We start from the raw sequence: 22137 nt of genomic DNA on the forward strand, positions 1-22137 counted from the left end.
TTTTTTTTTTTTTTTTTTTTCCTATTATGGCATGCACGGCTTGTGCGTCAGCCACGACGAGGTAAGGTAAAGGTAGGGAAACGTATAGGAAAGTAAAAAAAGGAAAACGGAAAAAAAAGGTGCAAAGGATCAGGAAAGTAAAGGAGAGAACAAAATATTATAATCAGGATATGTACATAAAAATTAAATTTTAATGTTATTATTATTCATATATACGGAAAGGGTATTATAAATATCAATATTATCATGCATATTTAGGAGGCAGGCTATGGAAGTAGGAAATGGTACTTTTAAAGATTTAAGGGATTCGATGAAAGAGGATCGGTCATGTAATGGACAAGTGAAAAACAGATGATTTAAGTCACCTGTGCCAGTACCACACTCACACAAATCAGAATTCACAATTTTAAGTCTAAAAAGATGCGTAGGTATACAAGCATGGCCAATTCTCATACGGATAATATTAGAGGTAGAAATCTTTCCCAGTTTCATTTTAAAAAACCATGGTTTTATAGGAATGGTAGGTTGAATGAGCTTGTACCATTTTCCTTTGGTTGCACTGCTGTGCGCCCAATCCAATTCCCATGATTCACGCAAGTAGGACTTAGGGAGGGACAAAAGGTCATGGCAGTAATTTTTATAACTAATCATATCACCATTCACAACAGCTTCATTGGCAAATTTATCAGCCTTTTCATTACCGTAAATGTGGCTATGACTCGGAATCCAGGCGAAGATTATTTTGTACCCCAAAATAGAACATCTATGAAGCAACTCTCTGCATTGGATTACAATTGGGTATTGACTATTGCATTTAAAGGGAAATTTTCCTAAGGCTTGTAAAGCGCTTTTAGAATCTACAAAAATTACTGTTTTTTTCAGTTTCATAATTTGGACATATTCTATGGCTTTATAAATTCCACAGCACTCCCCGGTAAAAACTGATGTTTCAGGAGGTAATCTGACCTTTTCATGAATACCATACTGATGATGGAAAAGCCCTACTCCGACCACACCATCGTTGGAGTGTTTGGATGCATCGCTATATATATGATGCCAATCGGCCCAATTATCTTCAATAATTAAGTTAAATTTATATTTAGCGTCAAGAGAATTTTTAGGGATATCTAAATCATATATTATTTCAGGGGAAAGAACTAAAGACTCAAAATTAGCAGAAAATATGGAAAATTTTGGAGTTCTGTGAGTCGGAGCTTGAAAAGATATAAATTTACGGTAACTTAAAACTAAACAGGGAAGATTTTTATGAGCCCAGTAAGGAGATGTTCCAATAGAATCAGATAAAAGTTGTAATTTTAAAAATAGAGGGTGATTTGAATATTGTAAAACTCTAAATAAAAATTTGTCCGATAAGAATTGACGGCGTAATCTAAGAGGGGGATCAGTGCATTCAACCTGTAAAGTATTAATGGGGCTAGATTTCATTGTACCAGAAATAATACGGAGAGCCTTTGATTGGATACTGTCCATTTTTTTCAGACCAACTAGATTGCAAGGTTCTAAGAAGTAAGCTCCATAATCAAGAACACTACGTATTATAGCGTTATAGAGAAGTTTTAGCGAGGAAGGGTGAGCACCCCACCAGACCCCTGAGAGGCAGCGCAAAATATTCAATAAACGCTCACATTTGGCCGTGACATAATAACAATGAGGAACCCCTGATAGTTTGTCATCTAAAATTATTCCTAAAAACTTTGCTTCCTTACAAGCCTGGATAGTGATATTATCATAGTAGACAAAAACAGGAGGTGGCATCCGCATTCTACTAAAAAGAACCACAGAACTTTTGGGGACAGATAATGATAGACAGTTATTATCTAACCAGATTTTAAGGGAACTTAGAGCTGCCGTTAAGCAATGACATAATTCGCTTACTGAATAACCGGAAACATACAAAAGAAGGTCATCAGCATACTGTAGAATATTAATTTTATTAATAAAAACAGATTCAAGGTCGTACGTATATACATTATACAACAATGGGCTTAAAACAGACCCCTGAGGTAATCCTCTCCAAAGAACTCGGGTCAGGACTGTTGAATCTTGAGTAGTAACGTGAATAGATCTTTCTGATAACATACTAATAATGAAATTGATTAGGGTAATCGGTACTTGTAGCTTTAAAAGTTTATTTTTAAGAATAGATAAATTAACACCATCGTAAGCGGCTGTGATATCAAGAAAGGCAGCGAGGAGACATTGATTATTAGTAAAGGCTAAGCGAATATCTGTAGTAAAAATTCCTAAACTATCCATAGTACTCTTCCCTTTTCTAAAACTAAATTGACTGGAAGCTAATACACCTTTGCTTTCTAAATACCATTCTAATCTATTTTTTACTAAATGCTCTGCAATTTTGAGAAGAACAGATGATAAAGCAATAGGCCGGTACGAAGAGGAGTTACCTACAGGAGAGTTCGGTTTGAGGATTGGTATTACCTCTTGAGATTTCCATGACGAAGGTATATTCCCGTTAATCATGATGGAATTAATTATTGATAGAAAATATGAAAGGCAAGAATCGCTTAAATTAATGAAAAAAGAATAAGGAATACCATCAATACCAGGAGCCGAGTCTTTCACGTACGACAAAATGCCTTTTAATTCAGAAAAAGTAAATGGAGCATTTAAATCTGTCAGGTTTTCAGTACAAATAGGATAGTTTATATCATGATGTACTATATCTATAGGAGGCACAGAAGGAGGCGCTAATTTATCTAGAAAGCTATCAGCAATTGATTTATCTATGAACGAGGGAGTACTCTCTCGGAAACAAGATCTAAATCTCCGTATATTTTTCCATACCTCAGATGGGGAAATGTCTGGTGATATCGAAGTGCAGAATGATTTCCATCCTTCCCATTTTTTTTGTTTAAACAACTTACGGGTGCTGTTTATAAGTTGGGACAAAATTTCAAGGTTTTCGGAAGAGGAAAATGCTCTGTACGCACGTTCAGCTAATTTTCTTTTTTTAATGGCTTCAGCGCACTCTTCATCCCACCATGGGGGTGGAGGAATATATCTACTACGATTTTTTTTAACGGGAAAAATATTGTCCGCCACGTCAATTAAAACTTGAGTGAGAGTATCAGCACAATTGCTATGATTGTCTAATTGCAAGGAAGGGAGTGACTCTAATCTTTCCTCCACTTTTTCTTTAAAAAGTTTCCAATCAGCATTAATCAATTGGTACTTCAATCGAGGGGGGCGGATTGGGATTGATTTGTCAGAAAATGGTAAAGTAATAAATAAAGGATAATGATCACTGCCATATGAAGAGCTAAGAGCGTGCCAGGTTAAAAATGACGCTAAGGAAGGAGAACATATGGATAGATCAGGAGCGCTGAATCCTTCAGAACTAGCAGTGCGACGTGTAGGTTCCCCAGAGTTCAATAAGCATAAGTTATTCATGTCTAAGAAATCTAAGATTCTTGAACCATAATAATTAGAGGAAGAACTACCCCAAGAAGCATGCTGGGCGTTAAAATCTCCCATTATTAAAATTGGTTTTGGAAGAGACGGTAAAATATTAAGTAAAATTTCATCATAAATGATAGAGGATGGATGTGGAATATAAATGGAAACAAAACAAATACCATTTACAGAGATTGCTATAATGGAATAATCATCATTATGAACAGGAATAGGAATGTGTATAAAAGGCCAAGAATGCTTGACCAGCAGTGCAACACCGCCATATCCATCTAGACGGTCCTCTCTAATGCAGGCATAGCCTGCCACCTTAAAACTACTACTAGATTTAAGCCAAGTCTCTTGAAGAGAAATGGCTAACGGGTCATATTTATTTATCAAATGGAACAAATCAGATTTCTTACTGTAAATACTGCGGCAATTCCATTGAATTACCACCGAATTCATTATTATTTATAAAATTACTATCAAATGAATAATTATTTTTGTCACTTACAGGGTTTTGGGATGAGGCAACGTTGGGCGGTGTGAAGTTTGAATTATAATGAGACAATGAATTAATAAGTGTAATAATAAGTTCTTTAACAGACATAATATCAGACAGTAAAGAGTCTTTACTTGAATCTTTATAAGCAGTGCCAGATGAAGGAAAGTTTATGTTGAAGTCTTTAGTAAGAGCATCATGAGAGGCCTTATCATATCCAGGACTAATTACTGGTGGGGATCTAGGCTTAAGAAATACTGTTTTTTTATATGAACTCCTGCCGGGTATACTATCAGATGAATTTTTCAAAACTGGTCTATTTGTGTTAACTGGGACTACTGTTGTCAAAGCATCAGCATAAGACTTTCCAAGAGGAGGGTGTAATTTTAAAGCCTCAGAATAAGAAATACAATTCTTAGCCATTGTCTCTTTAATTTGCTTTTGGCGGAAAAACTCAGGACATTTTTTACTAGTTGCAAAGTGAGACCCTGTACACAGACAACATTTAACAAACTCTTCATCAACTGAACAGCTGTCACCCGAGTGGTCATGACCACATTTAAAACATTTGGGAAGAGATCTACACTGTGATTTAATGTGACCATATTTGCAGCATTTGTAACATTGTATAGTGGGGAAAATGTATAAGTCCACGGGCAGAGAATTGTAACACATAAATACTCTCTTTGGAAGTACTTGTCCATCAAATGTGAGAACTACAGTCTCTATAGGTATGTATTCAACTGTGTCTTTTCCAATAGTTTTCCTTTTCAATCTCCTTACTTTAAGAATGTTGCCACAACCTATAGGGACTGTAATATTCTGTATGACTTCCTCATCAGTCCAGCTGGTTGGAATGCCCCTCACTACTCCCATGCGAGTAACATTGGATGTTGGAATAAACGCTTTGTAGTGATTATTGGTCAAGACAGTGCTACTTATGAATGTATTGGCATCCTCATAATTAGAAAAGGAAATAGCTGCACGATTTCTGCCTATACGTTTTAAACTGCCATTTATTATGTTTTTAAAACCATGCTTTTTCAAAAACAAACCAAGAGAAACCGGGTGAATTGAAGTATTTTGATTGGAAGTTGTCTGTTCTTTTTGTATGTGTATGACATATGGAGAAACATCAGATGCCTGGTAAAGATTCCTACCAATTGGTAGACGCTGAGAATTCAAATTATTGTTCTCAAACTCAACATCAAGTGAGTTTGGTGAGATTGACACTGGCACAGAGTTTTTAGCAGTAGTATCATTGAAATTGTTTGGTTGTTGTTTTGGCTGAATTAGCGTGTCGGAATGAGATTCCGAGTGACATTCACATGCATCAAGCGAAGGAACTGTAGAGCTTTTATGATGACGTCTCCTCTTTTTATTACAGTGTTTACAATACTTAGGTGCAGAGGCCCGTTTTAAACGTTTGGATTTATTTTGAGAATGTTCGGAGCCATCCGTGCATGAACTTTCAGTATCTAATGCTGAATAATTATTAGCTATAGTGACATTGTACGAAACCTGGGGGACGGAGCCCCCAGGTTCGTCTGGGTCGTTCATGTAACCAGAGAAAAAGGTAAAAACTTACCAGAGCACTGCCAAAATCACTAACTAATAAATAAATAGAAAGATAAACATAAATATACTACACTCCACTACTTAACTGATCTCTATTTACTAGATAATTTATAAAAATCGCAAAAGCAAAAATTGAGACAACCGCCTAGCTTGACGTTTCCCGCGCTTTTTCTAAATCAGTCTAAATTGCCTTTTTTTTTTTTTTAATATAGTTTTTCACGGCTCTGGGTGCATGCCCTTTTAAGCCAGTCTTTGAAGTCCGTTGAACTTTTGTTTGAATTTGACACATGACAACTGTGTTTGACACTTCACTTCACTGATTCACTGTGATTCACTGATATTTTCTTAGTTCTTACTCTTCTCAATTTCTCAAATAGTTCCCAGAGTTGAAACCACGAAAGTATATAAGGGTTTGAAAAGTTTCGGATCCTTGAGGAGTTCGTCCAACGACTGTGGTACACGTTCACAAATAGATTGAAGGCCCAGTCATGACCAGTCTCTGGATTCCAAAACTTCTACATTTCAGGATTATGTGTTCCATATCGGCAAGCTCTTCATTGCAATATGTACATTCAGCGCTCGGAATCAAGTTAAGCCTCTTCAGGTGAGTGGGAGCGTGGCAATGGCCAAATCTCAGCCTATTTATTATGGTTATGAACTTCCTGTTATCTATATTCTCATTCCTCCGATGGTACCAAGGTTTGGCGGGCGGGCTTCCTTGGATCTTAGCATACCATTTTCCCTTTTCCATACTAGTAATAGTCCAGTACTCATGCCATATCTTTTTCAGGTCTTGACTGATTGCGGCTTGATAGTCAGTGTGAGGTATCTTCAACAACGTAGAATGGTCAACATCAAAGCCATTCCTTGCAGCCAGATCAACAATTTCATTCCCCCTGATGCCACGGTGCGATGGTACCCAAAGGAAGAGCAGTGTCTTACCAGTAAGTCTATATATGTTATTAATTAATTTCTTAATATCATAAATTATATAATTCAAATTATATTTACAAGAGTTATTTTCCAGAGCTAGTAATACGCTTTTAGAGTCAGTTAGAATAATAATATTGTCAGATGGTGGATTACATGTAAAGATATGTTTAAGTGCTAAGAGGATAGCATAACTTTCTGCAGTAAAGATACTACAGTGGCTTTCAATTTTATGACTTTGAGTAAGTTTAAGTTGTGGATCATAAAATGCAGAGGTTACACTGTTCTCTTTCTTTGAACCATCTGTGTACACTTTATAATAAGACTTATTTAGAAATTTATTAAGATCAATTTGATTGGAGATCTTTTCCCTTAAAATGGTGAAATTATTTACAACAAGATCTTCATAATTAACTTTGTACATGGGCCATGGCTTATCTTTATACATATTTACAGTGAGAGAATCAATATACAATGCAATTCTTAGTAAGCCCGGAGTGCGTCCAGATATTAACTCATTACCTGTAATTGGAGGAGGAGGAGTAGAGCATATTTGGGAAGATAAGGGTGGCATGATTCTATCTAGTACTGGTTTGTTAGTTGAAGTTATTAGTTTGAGACAAAAATTTGCTGCTAGTTGAATACGTCTCAGTACTAAAGGAGGAATGCATGTTTCACATTGCATAGCATTGATAGGTGTTGAACACATAGCTCCTGTTATTATTCTAAGTGCTTTATTCTGAATAACATCTAATTTCTTTAATAGGGTTGGGCTACAATTCATATATGCTAAAGTACTATAGTCAAAATGACTACGCACTAAACTCTTGTATAACATTGATAAAATCTTAGGATCAGAGCCCCAAGTTACACCAGCTAGTGAGCGTAATAAGTTTAAAGCCTTAGAAGAGTTGCAAATGAGAAGCTTTATATGACTTTCAAATGTGAGTTTTTTATCTAGACACACTCCTAAAAACTTTTTTTCCTGAATCCATGGAAGAGGATTATTATTATAATAAATATTAGAATTACATTCATTATATTTTTTCGAGAATAACATAACGCCGCTCTTATTGGGACTAATATCAAGTTTTAATTTACCAGAATAAAAATTATGAATTTCAACTAAAGCTAGGTTTAAACTATGCACAGCAGTATTTACATTTTTATTTACAGTATAAATTAATAAATCATCAGCAAATTGTAAAAATTTTATATCCCTTTGTGTTAAATACTTATTAATTTGACTAGTGTATAAATTGTACAATAATGGCGAGATCGTAGCGCCCTGCATTGTGCCTTTATATACATATCCGGGTCCATGAAAAATGTTATTAAATTTTATATACATTATTCTTTTATACAAAAAATTGAAAATCCATTTACAGACTACCCCGGGTACTCCAATATCACATAAGATGGCTATTAAAATTGAGGGGACCACGTTATCGAACGCGCCCTGTACATCAAGGAAGACACAAGCTGTAGCAGAGTGACTGTCAAGAGAATTCCTAAGGTCTGAGACCAATGCTGTAAAACTTTCTGCTGCACTTCGGCCTTTCCTAAATCCGAATTGTTCATTTGGTAAGATATTATTTGATTCGACATAATAATCTAATCTTGTCTTTAACATGCACTCAAATACTTTACCTATACATGAGGACAGAGAAATTGGTCGATAAGAGTTACAGTCATCAGGAGGCTTATCTGGTTTAAGTATAGGGATGACACATTGAGTCTTCCATGAGTCTGGGATGACCTGTGTTTGCCATAGTAAATTAAAAATGTACAGTAAAAGTTTTTTGGCATTACTATGTAGGCGACGAATAAGTTCATAAGGAATATTGTCTAAACCAGGTGTAGTGTTCCTACGAGACTTCAAGGCAGTCATAAACTCTTCCCAAGAAAAATGTTGAGATAAAAAAGCTGCTTTTTCGTTACCAATTTGACAGAAATATGCTTGCAATAATGAATTATTTACTTCTTTTTCAGGAGGAGATACAGGGGAATATTTCTCAAAAAAAGAGGGAATCCATTCATCATTCTTCGGCAGTTTAGGAATTGAAACACGCTTAAACCTCTTCATATAGTTCCATACTGTACTAACAGGAGTATATCGATTAAAAGATTCACATAAAGATTTCCAACCTGTTTTCTTTTTTTCCTTAAGAGTTAGTTTTTTAGCAGCATCTAATTTTTTATACGCAATGTAGTTGTCAATGCTTGGATTACGTCTATAAAAATTTAAAGCATCTTTACTTTTTTTAACTGCACTATTACACTCATCATCCCACCAAGGTACAGGCTTTTTCATTAAATTGGGAGAGGTTTTGACTACTTTAGGTACACATTTGTCTCTAATATTAATCAAATGATTATAGAAATCGTCATAAATTCTTAATGGATCTGTATTATCTAAATTAATATTACCTACCATGTTTTCTGTTTCAGTATGAAATTTAAACCAATCAGCTTTATTGTAAATAAATTTGTGTACTGGTTCACCTATCTGATATTTATCAACAGAAGTCTGAATATCTGTTATAGTGGGATAGTGATAACTTCCCATTGGATCATCATAAACTTTCCAATCACATAATGGAGCTACTGAAGGGCTGACACATGTTACATCAATAGCCGAAGGATTATGAACAGATCTACCAACAGTGGTTGGCGCCCCTGAGTTGAGGATACAGAGGTCGCTCTCGTCAAATATATTGTAAACTTCATTACCTCGACCGTTACTAGTAGCACAGCCGAATGCGATGTGGTGAGCATTAATATCACCTGATAGCAAAAGTGGCTTAGGTAGTAAGTTAATAATCTGTTTCAGTTTGCTACCATTGAATCTTGATCTATTTTCTTTAGGTGGTGGACAATATATACATAGAATACTTAAATTACCTATGACAGTTCGCAGATTAATAGCTACAGGTTGTAGAAAATCATAAAAGGGAAGCTCTATTACTGAATATTTCAAAGTGTCTTTGACTAGGATGGCGACTCCACCCCGGCCTTCTTTTTCTTTACCTATTTTACTAACTAGATTGTAATTATGAATACGAAAAGAACTGTTTTCTTTTAACCATGTTTCGTTTAACAAACATATATCAATATCATTATCAATCAAAAATTTTATAAGTAATGGCTTTTTGTTAATAACACCTTCGACGTTAAATTGAGAGATTCTTATGAAACTTTTATCCATTTAAAGCCCTTTGAAACTTTTTATAAGAATTTCCTGTATAATAGAACTATTGACTGCCCTCGTTTCGTTGCCAATAGCGACAAGGGCGCCTACAAGGCCCTTGCGAATAAAATCATTGTTTAATATTTCATCAATTAATTGTTCATTGGTAAGTGGTTCTTTTTCTTTAACTTCCATCGAGTTAGTTGAAGTGGAAGAGGTCGCTGTTGAAACCGAGCTAGCTTGTGGCTTCCTTGATGCAATAGATTTTAAGTTAGTTTTAGGAGCAGCCAGTAGAGGAAACTCGCTTATGTAGTTTTTGATAACTGGGCTACTCTTAGTAGCCGCAGCACTGCTGGAGACCATATTAGCGTAAGTTAATTTATTTTTTTTATCTTCCATTTTTTGTTTTTTGACAGGACAGTCCCGTGAAATCGCAAGATGAGCTCCTTGACAGTTTATGCATTTGGCTATTTTATTTGAAGTACATTCAGAAAAATGATGTTCTTCAGAACATATTGAGCATTTTTGCACAGATTTACAAATTTTAGCACCATGGTTGAATTTGAAACACTTGAAGCATTGCAACAATGGAGCGTTGTATGGGAATACTCTGAACCTAAAAAGGTCTAGATACACATGTTCGGGTAACACAGTTGATAAAAATGGGATAGACACAGATTGGAAGGGCTTTATTTCGCCGTTGTCTTTTTTGGTGAACCTACGTACACCTATGATCTCGTATGATGACGAGAGTTTCTTAAAAAGTTCCTCATTGCTGATACTAGTGGGTACAAAGCGAAGCACGCCGACTGTTTCTACTGCTGTGGCTGGGATGTATGCCTTGAGTTGGTGTTTGGTTAGGAAGGGATCGTTTTTCAGGAAGTTATTGGCATTACTAGACTGGGAAAATGTGACACATATTTTATTGGCGTTAATTCTTTTAAGATTGGTAATGCCCTTGATTTCATTTTTGAAAAGGTTGGTAGTCAGGATGGGATTGTTGTTCCCGATCTTCTCATTCTCTTTCGTGCTTTCCACAAATACAGAAAACTCGCCACTCACCGTGTTCTCCGCGAATAGCCTTCTATACCCTGGTTTTACGTACGGTTTGTAGAAATCTTCATCTGCACTCGTATAGGTGTGATCTCTATTTGGTGCCTTCCTTTTTTCCTTGCCCCTGGGCGGGTCCTTACCGTCCCCGTCCGGCATAGTCGAGTTTTAAGTTGACTTAACGACTTCCAATAGATAGATAACTATTTATAACACAAAAAGAGAAAAATACAAAATTGGCTTCAAAAATCGCGCCTAGTGCGTTCAAAAGCCCGCCAAAAAGTCAGTCTAAATTGCCTAAAAGCCAGTGTTGCCAGTCGGGTCTTGTCAGAAATTACCAGAAATATTAAAAAATGTAACCTTTTTGAATAAAAAGTAACCTTCATACGGGGGGGGGGGGGGGGGGGGGGGTGCGGAGCGATTGTGTAAGGTTGTTCATGAATGGAAAATGAATACAATTGATCATCAATCGTTTACCTAAATTCGAAATTTTGACCATTCCATGAAGACCGAAAAGTGACCGGTCGTATAAAAACGTTTCATGGATTTGCGTTTCACTATCGAAAAACATTGGCTAAAACTCATTTTTTATAACAAATAATAAATCAAATTCATGTTTAAATGCAGTTTATGACATAATGTTTAAATTGTCACTATAAATATTTTTTACTGAATAACCTGTAAAAGTTAATTCTACAATTTCTGAAAAATCACCTAAAAGTAACCTTTTCATTAGTGTAACCTAAAAGTAACCAATGCAGTTCAAAAGTAACCTTCTGGCAACACTGCTAAAAGCTACTGACTTAAATAATTCCCACCAAACTCAATGACAGGGGGGCGCTACCATCGTTCAACCATATTATGGTTTCCAACATGGCAAAAATCTGAACCAGCGATCCGGTATTGACGGTAGCACCCCCCTGTCACTGAGTTTGGCGGGACAGTTCAGCCCCCCTAGACAAAACGCACTTTTTGATCGAATCGAAAATAGAATCCGTCAAAACTCCATACAAAAAAGGGGCTTTTCGACTGGTTTGCGATTATAATTTGCACTTTGTCTAGACCCACAGCGTGGGTCATCTATATATTTATGTCAACGTGAATTTGTGAACTCTGTCAGTTTATAATATAACGCGTTAGATTGTAAACTAACAGTGGGTTAGGTTAGGTTAGATTGTAATTTAACTACGTCAGATTATAATCTGACGGAATTCACAATTTTACGGTGACATATACATCATATACATCATCATCACAACACAAAACAAACAGCAAAAAAAGATTGACAGTCATTTTTTTAAAAATTAGATTAACAGACAAGCAGACAGACGACTTGAACCAAATATCCAAATTCAATACAATTATCGATTATTTATGACGTACAAAGAATACGATGCTATTACGAATACGATCCTATGCTTTAATATTTTATAATATCTCGGGTAAATCAACAAAAAAAAACTGATTTTGCACTGTGCTTTGCAAAATGTCATACTCTCCAGCTAGTCTGTGGCAATTTAACAAAATGTCAAAAAATATTTTTCCCGGTGATTTTCTTTGTTGGTTTGGTTGATTCACGTTACAGGAAAATAAGAGTTTTTAATTCGCTAATTAAGTGCTGAGTCTACAAATTTCGTTTTATAACTATCGAGATAATTGTAAGTAATCAATTTTATTTTCATAATTACGTATTGCAGTACTTCTGAATTTTCATAGCAAGGAACGTGTTGGTACTTTCTCTTACAACTTTTTAATATTTAATTCTTGTAAACACGTTTGTATTTTGCGCCTTGCTTTCTCTATAAATGAGTAAAAATAAAAGAGTAAATTGCTTCATTTCTGTAGCACTGAGGTCCTCTCTACTATGGTTAAGACGTGGTTAAGATAAGCTTCATAATGTAAACTTCATAAAAACATTATCCATAATTTCAGGTGTCATCATGGCGAATCAATGGGGCCAGAAAGCCGAGGAATTGGAAATTTCTAATAAAGTGGCTGGATTAGGATTAAAGAAAAATCATGACGAAACTACGGAGTCTGATGAATCTGTTGATGCAGTTAATCCAGCTGAAACATCACTTCTCATGAAGATAATACGTCAAGGCTTAGTGGAGTCAAAATTAGATATTGAAGTCCAAAGGAAAGATCCAAATTCACCCCTGTATTCTGTAAAAACGTTTGAAGCTCTGCATTTAAAACCAAATTTGTTGAAGGGTGTTTATGCTATGGGATTCAATGCACCTTCTAAAATTCAAGAGACTGCACTACCTACTCTATTGGCCGATCCTCCCCAAAATATGATCGCTCAATCTCAGTCGGGAACTGGTAAGACTGCAGCTTTTGTTTTAGCTATGTTGAGCAGAGTTGATACTTCAAAGAACTATCCACAAGTATTGTGCCTCAGCCCCACATATGAACTTGCAATTCAAACTGGAGAAGTTGCTGCCAAAATGGCTAAGTTTTGTCCAGAAATTAAGTTGAAATATGCAGTTAGAGGTGAAGAAGTGCCTAGAGGTACTAAAATATCTGACCACATTATTATTGGAACACCTGGAAAAATGCTGGATTGGGGTGTAAAATTTGGCATGTTTGATTTGAGTAAAATTAGGGTGTTTGTCCTGGATGAAGCTGATGTGATGATTGATCGACAAGGTCATCAAGACCAATGTATTCGTATACATAAATGTTTACCATCAACTTGTCAAATGATGTTCTTTTCTGCTACTTATGACAGTGCAGTGATGGAATTTGCTGAGATTATTGTGCCTAATCCAATCATCATTCGACTGCTTCGTGAGGAAGAATCTTTGGATAACATCAAACAATATTATGTTAAATGTAAAAGTGCTGAGGAAAAATATAGGGCAATATGTAACATTTATGGAGTTATTACCATAGGCCAAGCAATAATTTTTTGTCATACCAGAAAAACTGCTAGTTGGCTATCTGAAAAAATGTCAAAAGATGGACATTCTGTTGCTGTTTTATCAGGAGAACTTACAGTCGAGCAGAGGATAGCAGTGTTGGATCGCTTTAGAGCTGGTTTGGAAAAGGTATTAATTACTACCAATGTTTTGTCACGAGGTATAGACGTGGAGCAGGTGACTTTGGTAGTCAATTTTGATATGCCTATGGACATGAACAGAAAAGCTGATTGTGAAACCTACTTGCATAGAATTGGTCGCACGGGAAGATTTGGGAAGGCTGGTATTGCTATTAACTTAGTAGATTCGCCTTTAGCCATGGAGATTTGCAATGATATAGAAAATCATTTTGGTAAGAAAATTCAACTGCTTGATATTGAAGATGCAGAAGAAATTGAAAAGATTGGTGTTTAATGATTCAACAACTATTCTAGGTTTTGACAACCAAGTTTATTTTTTTACTTATTCCTTTACTTACTGTATTCACTTTAAGTAACATTTTGTAGACATAATAAAAGACGCTTTTTGGTACAATAGCCTTTAATTTTGATTAAATTATCTACTACATCAGTGTATGTTTTTGTAACACTATGAATATTATTATTTTTATCTTGCCCCTTGTGGTGCTTGTTCTGGGTTTGTTGCTCCTGATATCATCACAAAAATTGCAACTGGCACTATGTACATCCACTGTAAAGATATAACACAGGTTATGTACTATTAGATACGGAAATGAGATTGTTTTAAGGTCTATCAATGGAGAAGTTTCCAATTTTTTTCTATTAATAAAACTTGAAAATATAAGTAAAATCAATAATATAATAATTGTGAAAGAATCATTAAAGAAGTTGCGCATAACAAATATTTCGCGCCATTTGATCGGTGACGTCACGGCACTCATTCTGAGTACAAACAGTGAATCGACCCTGGACCAGCCCCCCTAGACAAAACGCACTTTTTGATCGAATCGAAAATCGAATCCGTCAAAACTCCATACAAAAAAGGGGCTTTTCGACCACTTTCCGACTGGTTTGCGATTATAATTTGCACTTTGTCTAAGGTCTAGACCCACAGTGCTGTTGACAGATCCAATTTTTAAAAATCTAGTAGTTTTTAATTTTTTAGCCAGGGTCACTCAAGATTCTTTCGTAGTGAAATTATTTTGTAACCTTTTTTTGACATATCCTAGCGCCGGTAGATAAAACGATATAGTGACGTCAAAATTGATATAACGCCGCGATAGCAGTATTATCACGGCGCGCATCTTAGCCCTGCTGGCCATATACAAGAAGAAAAAGACTGACATATATGTGTAGCGTCATTCTCAACAACGCGTTAAAACTAGAACGGTTGGTGGGAATTCAACGCACCGCCTATGTTTGATTTCCACGCGAAAATAATTATGTAGGTACTAATTTAAATAATTAATTTCTCAGCCATTTCTTGATGGATTTAAAAACAACTTCCTGTCTTTTTAGTTTTAGTCTATATTTTATTTAATCCCATTCAGTAAAATATAATGTTTTCACCATCACGAAACTTCTCCATTGTAATATTGATCTATTTACAGCATTTTTTTTTATAAAAATTAATGAATAGTTTTATTTACATATAGTTTGAATTTTTTGAAACAATTACTTACATATTTGGCTAGGAATGACCTATTATCCTTTACTTCTCCTTTTTCTCTTGCTTCTCGTTCACGCTCAAGTTTTTGTATATAAGAAGCTGTATCAGGCCTGAAATAAAAAATGTAGTTTTTAGATTTAACAGTCCCCACAAATCACTGTGCAGCTGATAGCACATCAGACTATTTTTGTAGCAAAACCATACTTATTTATTTACAATATTCTAAGATGCCAGTTTTTGGTTATTACTATCAAGATGATTGTATGTCAACAAAGTATTTTAATATTGTCACAAGTTTAATTAGAAGATAATTAGACAAGGCACTAAAAAAACTGCTATAAACTACTACAGCAGCATATGATTGAATTTTGCTTAGGAATGATGATACCTTACTTATTGTTTCTTTTATCATAAAATATAACAAGGTACAAATATTAAATGCTGTTGTGTCCTGAAAATTAACTGATATTTGTATTAAATATTCATGTAATAAGTTTATTAAAAGTATAGAATTAAGAGATTAAGAATAATACAAATAATTAACCTACATAGACTAAAATTAAATATTTACAAATATTTACAAATAAAAAATATGTCCCAAATCGCTGTCCAAACAACGCGACATGGTGCCCAGAATGCTGGCTGCATTTCCGCGCTGAATGGCCAAACTGATTCGTTGGCCAAGAAATGCGCCAGCTCTTCTATCACCTGTACAGTCAATCAGCCGCTTGGCTAATTCCCTGTACAGGCGATGAGCACTTGGTCCCCACGGACCTAGCGTCTCGACCCCAAATGGCTCAAACATGTAGGTACTACTAAGACCTACATATTTGCGTCGCTTGAGGGATTCCGCTGAGGCAGCGGCAGTACCAGCCCCAGACGAGGTTTGCGGAAGATGAGACGGTGCCAGTGTGTCTACGCAGGTTGCATCCCACACTAGTGGCCGTCCCACCTTCCATGGAACCAAAGTCATACCATCAGGTCTCTTACCATCACTTCGAACCAGGCCATTTGGTTCAAGAATGGCCGGTACGGAAGCGCTAGAAAGAGACCTGCGTATGATGTCATTGAGGCTGGCGTGACGGGAAAATCTCCCGGCAAATTGAATGAATAATTAACAACTTACACTGGAGCTTGTTCAACATATCGGAGGTAAAAATTTGAATGTATTTTGTAATTATTGCTTCCATAAACCAGTGGTTGTGAAGCATTATCCACCTGGAAACTAACTGCCATTATGGCTCCATTAGGCAGAACCCAAGCATTGATTACATCTGAGAGGCCGCTGTCAAGAATGGCTTGTGCTTTTACAGAAGACAGAAACTCTGTGTCTTTGTTGTCAGCTGAGGTGCATGTAGTCTTAAGAGTGTAAAATCCGTCTACATCAGCTAATTCCTGTAATCAAGCAAGTTTTCATTACTGTTACACAAGTTTAATATAGGTAGCTGTACAACAATGTTTATACTGGATTTCAAAGTCCAACAGAATAACCTTTAGACTTAACTTACCCTAAGCTCATCAATATGTTGTCTCCCAAATGTTATTTGATCAATTACAGATGTTCCAGCTCTAATACTCTTCAGGGAAATATTTCCCCGTTTACAATACTTTTCACTACCACAATTGAGAGAATGTTCGATCTTTATATTCAGCCACCCATCATAATCAATGCCCACCTAAAATTTGAGAAAAATATGAGTCAGAAGAACCTGGAAATTTTGTTATCATAAAAGATGCAATTTTTTTTATTTTTGACAGATTGCATTTCAACCACATGAGCTGAATGAGTAGATAGCTTCTACAATAACAATGTAGGAATTATAAAACTAAAATTAAATAATACTCACGGTGGAATGAATAATTTTTATTATGAAAACAGTCGCCAATAAGTAATTCATATTGACGAATCTAATAGTAGGCTAATGATGACGATATTCAACTGTAAGCTACTTCACTGGCAATCTAGAAAGATGATTTAGTCAAATTAATCTTAATCGTTTTTATCTTGTGTTTTATCCAGTTTCTAATTAAAATCGACCGAAAATTACCTACCACTCGGCCCTTTATGACATTGACAGTAGATGTCACGTCCAACTTTTTTTTACCGTCCATTTTGACATTTGTCGTTTTGTTTTTAAGATGATCCGTGATTTTGATTATAGGCGTTTTGATTTTAATTTTTTTCTAATTGATATAGGTCGCGCAACGAGAATTGAGGCCATTAAGCAAAAATTTGTATCTGTATCCGCGATCTGAGCTGACGTCTTGCATAGTCTCTAAAGCCTTGTTCGCACTAGTCAAGTGTTTTGTAGAGCAACTCGCCTTTAGAAACTAAATTAATCGCTACTAAAACCGTTCGCAATTTGGTCGAGTAAGTACAGTTTACAAGTAAATAAGTAGTTTAGCCGATGAACGAATAAGCTTATGCAGGGACGCGTTATGGCTAAAATACAGTGTGAGTCACGTTAAAGTGTACATATGAAAATAGATGAAACTAGATCTATTTTTATCGACAAAAAAGAGGTCAAAAAATTTTTGAGATTTTTTTTTAATTTTTTATAGAATTTTTTTTCTTCCAATTACTTAAACGTAAAGAAAACGTAATAACTTTTAAACTAAGCGGTATATCCTGATAAAATAAAAACAGTAATAATGCTAAATAACATGCGATACTAAAAAAATACATAAAATACACAAAAAATGCCAACAAATAATAAAAATGATACTTTTTAAAAAAAATCTGCTTTTAAATTCGTGTTTTTTTGGTTATTTGATAAATTTCTCCAAAAAATGCCCCTATAACAGGTGGTTTTTATTACTTTGTATTATTTTCTATCGTATTATCTTTGTAAAACCAAAAATCGCATGTGTCTATCCCTATCACAACATTTGCTATGATCGAACACGAATTTCAAAGCAGATTTTTTTCAAAAAGTATAATTTTTTATTATTTGTTGGCCTTTTTTGTGTATTTTATGTATTTTTTTAGTATTGCCTGTTATTTAACATTATTATTGTTTTTATTTTATCAGGATATACCGCTTAGTTTAAAAGTTATTACGTTTTCTTTACTTGGAAGAAAAAAAATCAATAAAAAATTAAAAAAAAATCTCAAAAAATTTTTTTTGTCGATAAAAATAGATCTAGTTTCATCTATTTTCATATGTACACTTTAACGTGACTCACACTGTATAGTAACTTATTCGACTAAATTTTTGGTGACCGGACATATTTAGCTATTAAATTACTAGACTAGTGCGAACAAGGCTTTAAGGCGTTCTGTCTCGCTTTCAGACATTTAACAAAAACAAGGTACCTACTATCGGCAACAGTGATAACAGCCCATTGCCGGTCATGCCGTCTCGTTCTATCGCAAAGAATCACCATTAGATGAGAGCGAGAGCAAAAACGGAAATGGATAGTTAACACTGTGGCCATGTGTACGAGTGTATTCGTCGATATTTGAACTTGAATGTATTTAATGTGTTGCTGTGTTCTGTACTTATTCAAATATTATGTGTTACTTTGAGCACGGTAATAATACGCTCTGAGTACTTACGTGTTCGCCTCAACTTTCATTGAGTGACCTATCCTCCGAGACTATTCTGCGTAATGTGCTGCGTAGCCACTGCCATCATCATCAGCACTACCTATAAGTACTTAAATGTTACATAAACTCCATTCATGCCTCCATAGTCTAGGGGTTCAAGAAGCCTCATCAAGAGAGATCAGTGGGTCTAGACAAAGTGCAAATTATAATCGCAAACCAGTCGAAAAGTGGTCGAAAAGCCCCTTTTCAACCGACTTCAAAAAAGGAGGAGGTTCTCAATTCGACCCGTATGTTTTTTTTTTTTTTTTTTTTTTTTTCTATGTTTGTTACGCGATAACTCCGCCAATTATGAACCGATTTGAACAAATCTTTTTTCGGCGTATAGGTAATACCTCAAGGGTGGTCCCATTTAAATTTAATAATAAAAAAGCAACCCCCAAGGGTGGAAAATTGGGGATGAACTTTTTTATACGCAATATCTCCGCCGATTATAAACCAATTTGAACGATTATTTTTTTGTTGAATAGGTATTATCAAAAGGGTGGTTTCATGCGAATTTGAAGAAAATATTTCACCCCTAAGGGTGGAAAATTGGGGATGAACTTTTTTATACGCAATATCTCCGCCGATTATGAACCAATTTTTTTTGGTCTCAGTGTACTGCCTACCTTCAGTGATAACATCAAGGTAATAATTAGTTAACTAAAAAGCAAGAAATAAGTAAAATTTTATAAAAAAAAATAAAACCGACTCCAAAAAACCTACACTAAAACGTAGAAAAATAATTACTAATTACCTACTTATTTATTAGGACGAATTATTAATATTTATGTAGGTATACCATGATTGATACTTTTGGAGTCGGTGCAGGCAAACTTTACATGTTTCATAATCTTGGCACCGACTCCAGAAGTATCAATCATGGTATACCTACATAAATATTAATAATTCGTCCTAATAAATAAGTAGGTAATTAGTAATTATTTTTCTACGTTTTAGTGTAGGTTTTTTGGAGTCGGTTTTATTTTTTTTTATAATTTGTATGGAGTTTTGACGGATTCGATTTTCGATTCGATCAAAAAGTGCGTTTTGTCTAGGGGGGCAGATCACTCCTTCGTGTCAAATTATTTGAAAATATTGCTTAGTTATGTAGGTAATAAAAACAGGTTGGTGAATTTGAACAATCGGTATGTTTTTGTGCTAACAAGATCAAGAACTTACATTGGTCGCGAACAGGAACTCCGACAAGATCCTAAAGAACAGTTACAAAGCACGCACCTCCGGGATTACGATAGTTTTATTAGTTCCCGGACCAATCGTGCGTCTAATTCGTCGGTCTTGATAGTTAAAGGCTTATATTACGCGGTCAGAGTGTCCAGAGTTTGAATCATGGATCTGTTTTAAATTAATAAAATTTTCATACGATACTACCTACCTACCACAGATTAAGTACTAATAATAAGTTCCTATACTACTTACTATGTACTACTTTCTATAGTGAGAACAAGACTTTAAATATACTAGTCATCACAAAAATCGGCCCACCTACTTACGTTTTACAGGAAAACTCGTTTCTACTGACACAATCATGATGCCTCAACAATATTGGTGTTATTTGAAAGCCCTAAAAGAAAAACACATTTAATTTCTTAATAAACGATTAACATAATAAACCTATACAATAAATGTGACTTGAAAAAAGACCTTACTTTGGGCTCACCTCTGGGATCAATTAAACCAATTTTTATGGTTATAAAACCAAATAATGATCTCACGTGTCCTCTTTAACAGATGGATAGCGATTAATCCCAACTTAACAGTTTTATTTATAGCCATAAAAGTTGGCTCAAGCGTTTTGAAGAAGTGACTGTGGATCATCTACAGACACATTTTTGGGGTAAAAACATTTCCTTTAATGAAATGAAGTTTAGAACTAGGCTTTTAAATGGTGCCAATATTGGTGGGAAGTGGGGATGCATACGTTTGAAAGTGCTTGTCGCGGGAGGGTCGATTTTTGTGATGACCAGTGTATGATGAGGGGAACCTATAAGCCGGATTTTAAATTTAGCTTTTTTGAAAATAAAAGATTATTCTACTTTATTCATTACTGAAACCTAAAAAGCTCTCTGTAAAATTTACATGAGTATGTAGTCTAACAACAAACCTTGCCCGCAAGTAATATTTTATCAATATTGATTTTCGAATCAATAAACATCTTTGGAATTTGGGTCCAGATAAAAGACTTTTTACGAGGCTCATACAAGGCGAAATTAAACATGAATACTTGCCTTTACCTCTGACGTGGAACATTCCGCTCCAATACATTTACTTTGAACACAAGGGAAGCTCCGAGAGGGTAATCGGGTTTAGTAACATAGATCTCCCTTACCTCAGCCACAATGAGATAAATGACTAAAATCATCTTGACTTTATTGGAATTCTTTGGCTCCGTCTTAAGAGTTAAGACAACCGTGTTAGTAGGTACCTACCATGAACCAAGAAGGTAATATTATTGTAGGCTATCGAGAATTTGACTCTCACTCCATTATCACATTAATCGAGTTCTTATAATTTCTTTCTTAGACACTTTAACACGACTGTATAGTGATGCGGCCTACGGCGTTTAGTAAGTAAGTGACCACACACAGCCTAAAGGCTAAACATTCGAATTACATATTATGAGAATTTTATAATTTAATGAAAATTCAGTTTATTGTTACTTTGAAGACTTGTTTCAATAAACTAACGTTGGTCAGAGTCTGCGCTGGTGGATAAAAAGGCGCATTAGTCGTGTCGTACACATTGTTCGCGGCAGACAGCCGGGACAAACTTAATTTAGTAGTAGTTGAAGTGGATAAGCGCGAACGGAATTATTTATCCAATGGCGGCGACGCGGTGACTGTGACGGAGGCGGAACGCTCGCTGTCGGCATGGAGCGGTAGCGATTTTCGTCAATTTTTTAAATATCATTATGAATTAAAAATAATAACTAAGTTCACGAAAACATATGTAACTATAAGCTTTTTAATAAAATAATTGTCAATTGCTAAAATTAAATATACTCGTAGATAACTTTAATTAGAACCTAACACGTATTTTGCTATTCTCTTAAATTAAGTCACTTTTAGTAGGTAGTTAATAAGTATGTAGGTACCTACTTGCTTCTCTGTTGCGACTTTTCTGAACGTCTGAACTTCTTTGCCTCGTAGTCTGCTCTACTTTTTCCCGTAGTCGCTATTAATTAACCCGTACTTATCTATAAGTAAGGAGTACATACCTACCCCTACCAAAATTTTAAGTAAGGTGTCGCGTTTCTATAGATACTTACACTTCTTTAATAATCCAATTG

General features: G+C 35.3%; 3 protein-coding genes across 5 annotated transcripts; 2 read left to right on the forward strand and 1 right to left on the reverse strand.

The window, feature by feature from the left end:
• Positions 1 to 26: 26 nt before the first annotated feature.
• Positions 27 to 8588, forward strand: LOC135073490 (uncharacterized). Its single transcript, XM_063967675.1, has 5 exons — positions 27 to 61; positions 6002 to 6119; positions 6306 to 6459; positions 7834 to 8029; positions 8438 to 8588. Exons 1-4 carry the CDS (start codon positions 27 to 29, stop codon positions 7860 to 7862), a joined length of 336 nt encoding a protein of 111 aa, XP_063823745.1. The 3' UTR covers positions 7863 to 8029; positions 8438 to 8588.
• Positions 8589 to 12182: 3594 nt separating this feature from the next.
• Positions 12183 to 14143, forward strand: LOC135073270 (DEAD-box helicase Dbp80). The gene is made up of 2 exons (XM_063967383.1): positions 12183 to 12343; positions 12618 to 14143. Exon 2 carries the CDS (start codon positions 12626 to 12628, stop codon positions 14021 to 14023), a length of 1398 nt encoding a protein of 465 aa, XP_063823453.1. The 5' UTR covers positions 12183 to 12343; positions 12618 to 12625; the 3' UTR covers positions 14024 to 14143.
• On the reverse strand, positions 14132 to 17385 carry LOC135073271 (ER membrane protein complex subunit 10). Of its 3 annotated transcripts, none has more exons than XM_063967385.1 (6): positions 17287 to 17385; positions 17086 to 17200; positions 16747 to 16914; positions 16365 to 16633; positions 15252 to 15348; positions 14132 to 14299 (listed from the first exon to the last, which is right to left on the reverse strand). In XM_063967385.1, exons 2-6 carry the CDS (start codon positions 17134 to 17136, stop codon positions 14216 to 14218), a joined length of 669 nt encoding a protein of 222 aa, XP_063823455.1. In that variant the 5' UTR covers positions 17137 to 17200; positions 17287 to 17385; the 3' UTR covers positions 14132 to 14215. The 3 variants fall into 3 exon arrangements, with proteins under 3 accessions (XP_063823455.1, XP_063823456.1, XP_063823454.1); XM_063967386.1 differs by having other exon boundaries at positions 17291 to 17376; XM_063967384.1 differs by lacking the exon at positions 17287 to 17385 and having other exon boundaries at positions 17086 to 17280.
• Between the last annotated feature and the right edge of the window lie 4752 nt (positions 17386 to 22137).

Source organism: Ostrinia nubilalis, chromosome 7 (assembly GCF_963855985.1).
Source record: "Ostrinia nubilalis chromosome 7, ilOstNubi1.1, whole genome shotgun sequence".
NCBI lineage: Eukaryota > Metazoa > Arthropoda > Insecta > Lepidoptera > Crambidae > Ostrinia > Ostrinia nubilalis.

Bases quoted from the DNA above. Each gene is read 5' to 3' on its own strand.
- LOC135073490 (XM_063967675.1), top strand. From the start codon at position 27: ATGGCATGCACGGCTTGTGCGTCAGCCACGACGAG. The intron at 62-6,001 runs GTAAGGTAAAGG...TTGAAGGCCCAG, and splicing joins TGTGCGTCAGCCACGACGAG to TCATGACCAGTCTCTGGATT. The intron at 6,120-6,305 runs GTGAGTGGGAGC...TATCTTTTTCAG, and splicing joins ATCAAGTTAAGCCTCTTCAG to GTCTTGACTGATTGCGGCTT.
- LOC135073270 (XM_063967383.1), top strand. From the start codon at position 12,626: ATGGCGAATCAATGGGGCCAGAAAGCCGAGGAATTGGAAATTTCTAAT.
- LOC135073271 (XM_063967385.1), bottom strand. From the start codon at position 17,136: ATGAATTACTTATTGGCGACTGTTTTCATAATAAAAATTATTCATTCC. The intron at 15,349-16,364 runs GTAAGTTGTTAA...TTTTTATTTCAG, and splicing joins TATGTTGAACAAGCTCCAGT to GCCTGATACAGCTTCTTATA. The intron at 14,300-15,251 runs GTAAGTAATTGT...ATATCTTTACAG, and splicing joins GGTCATTCCTAGCCAAATAT to TGGATGTACATAGTGCCAGT.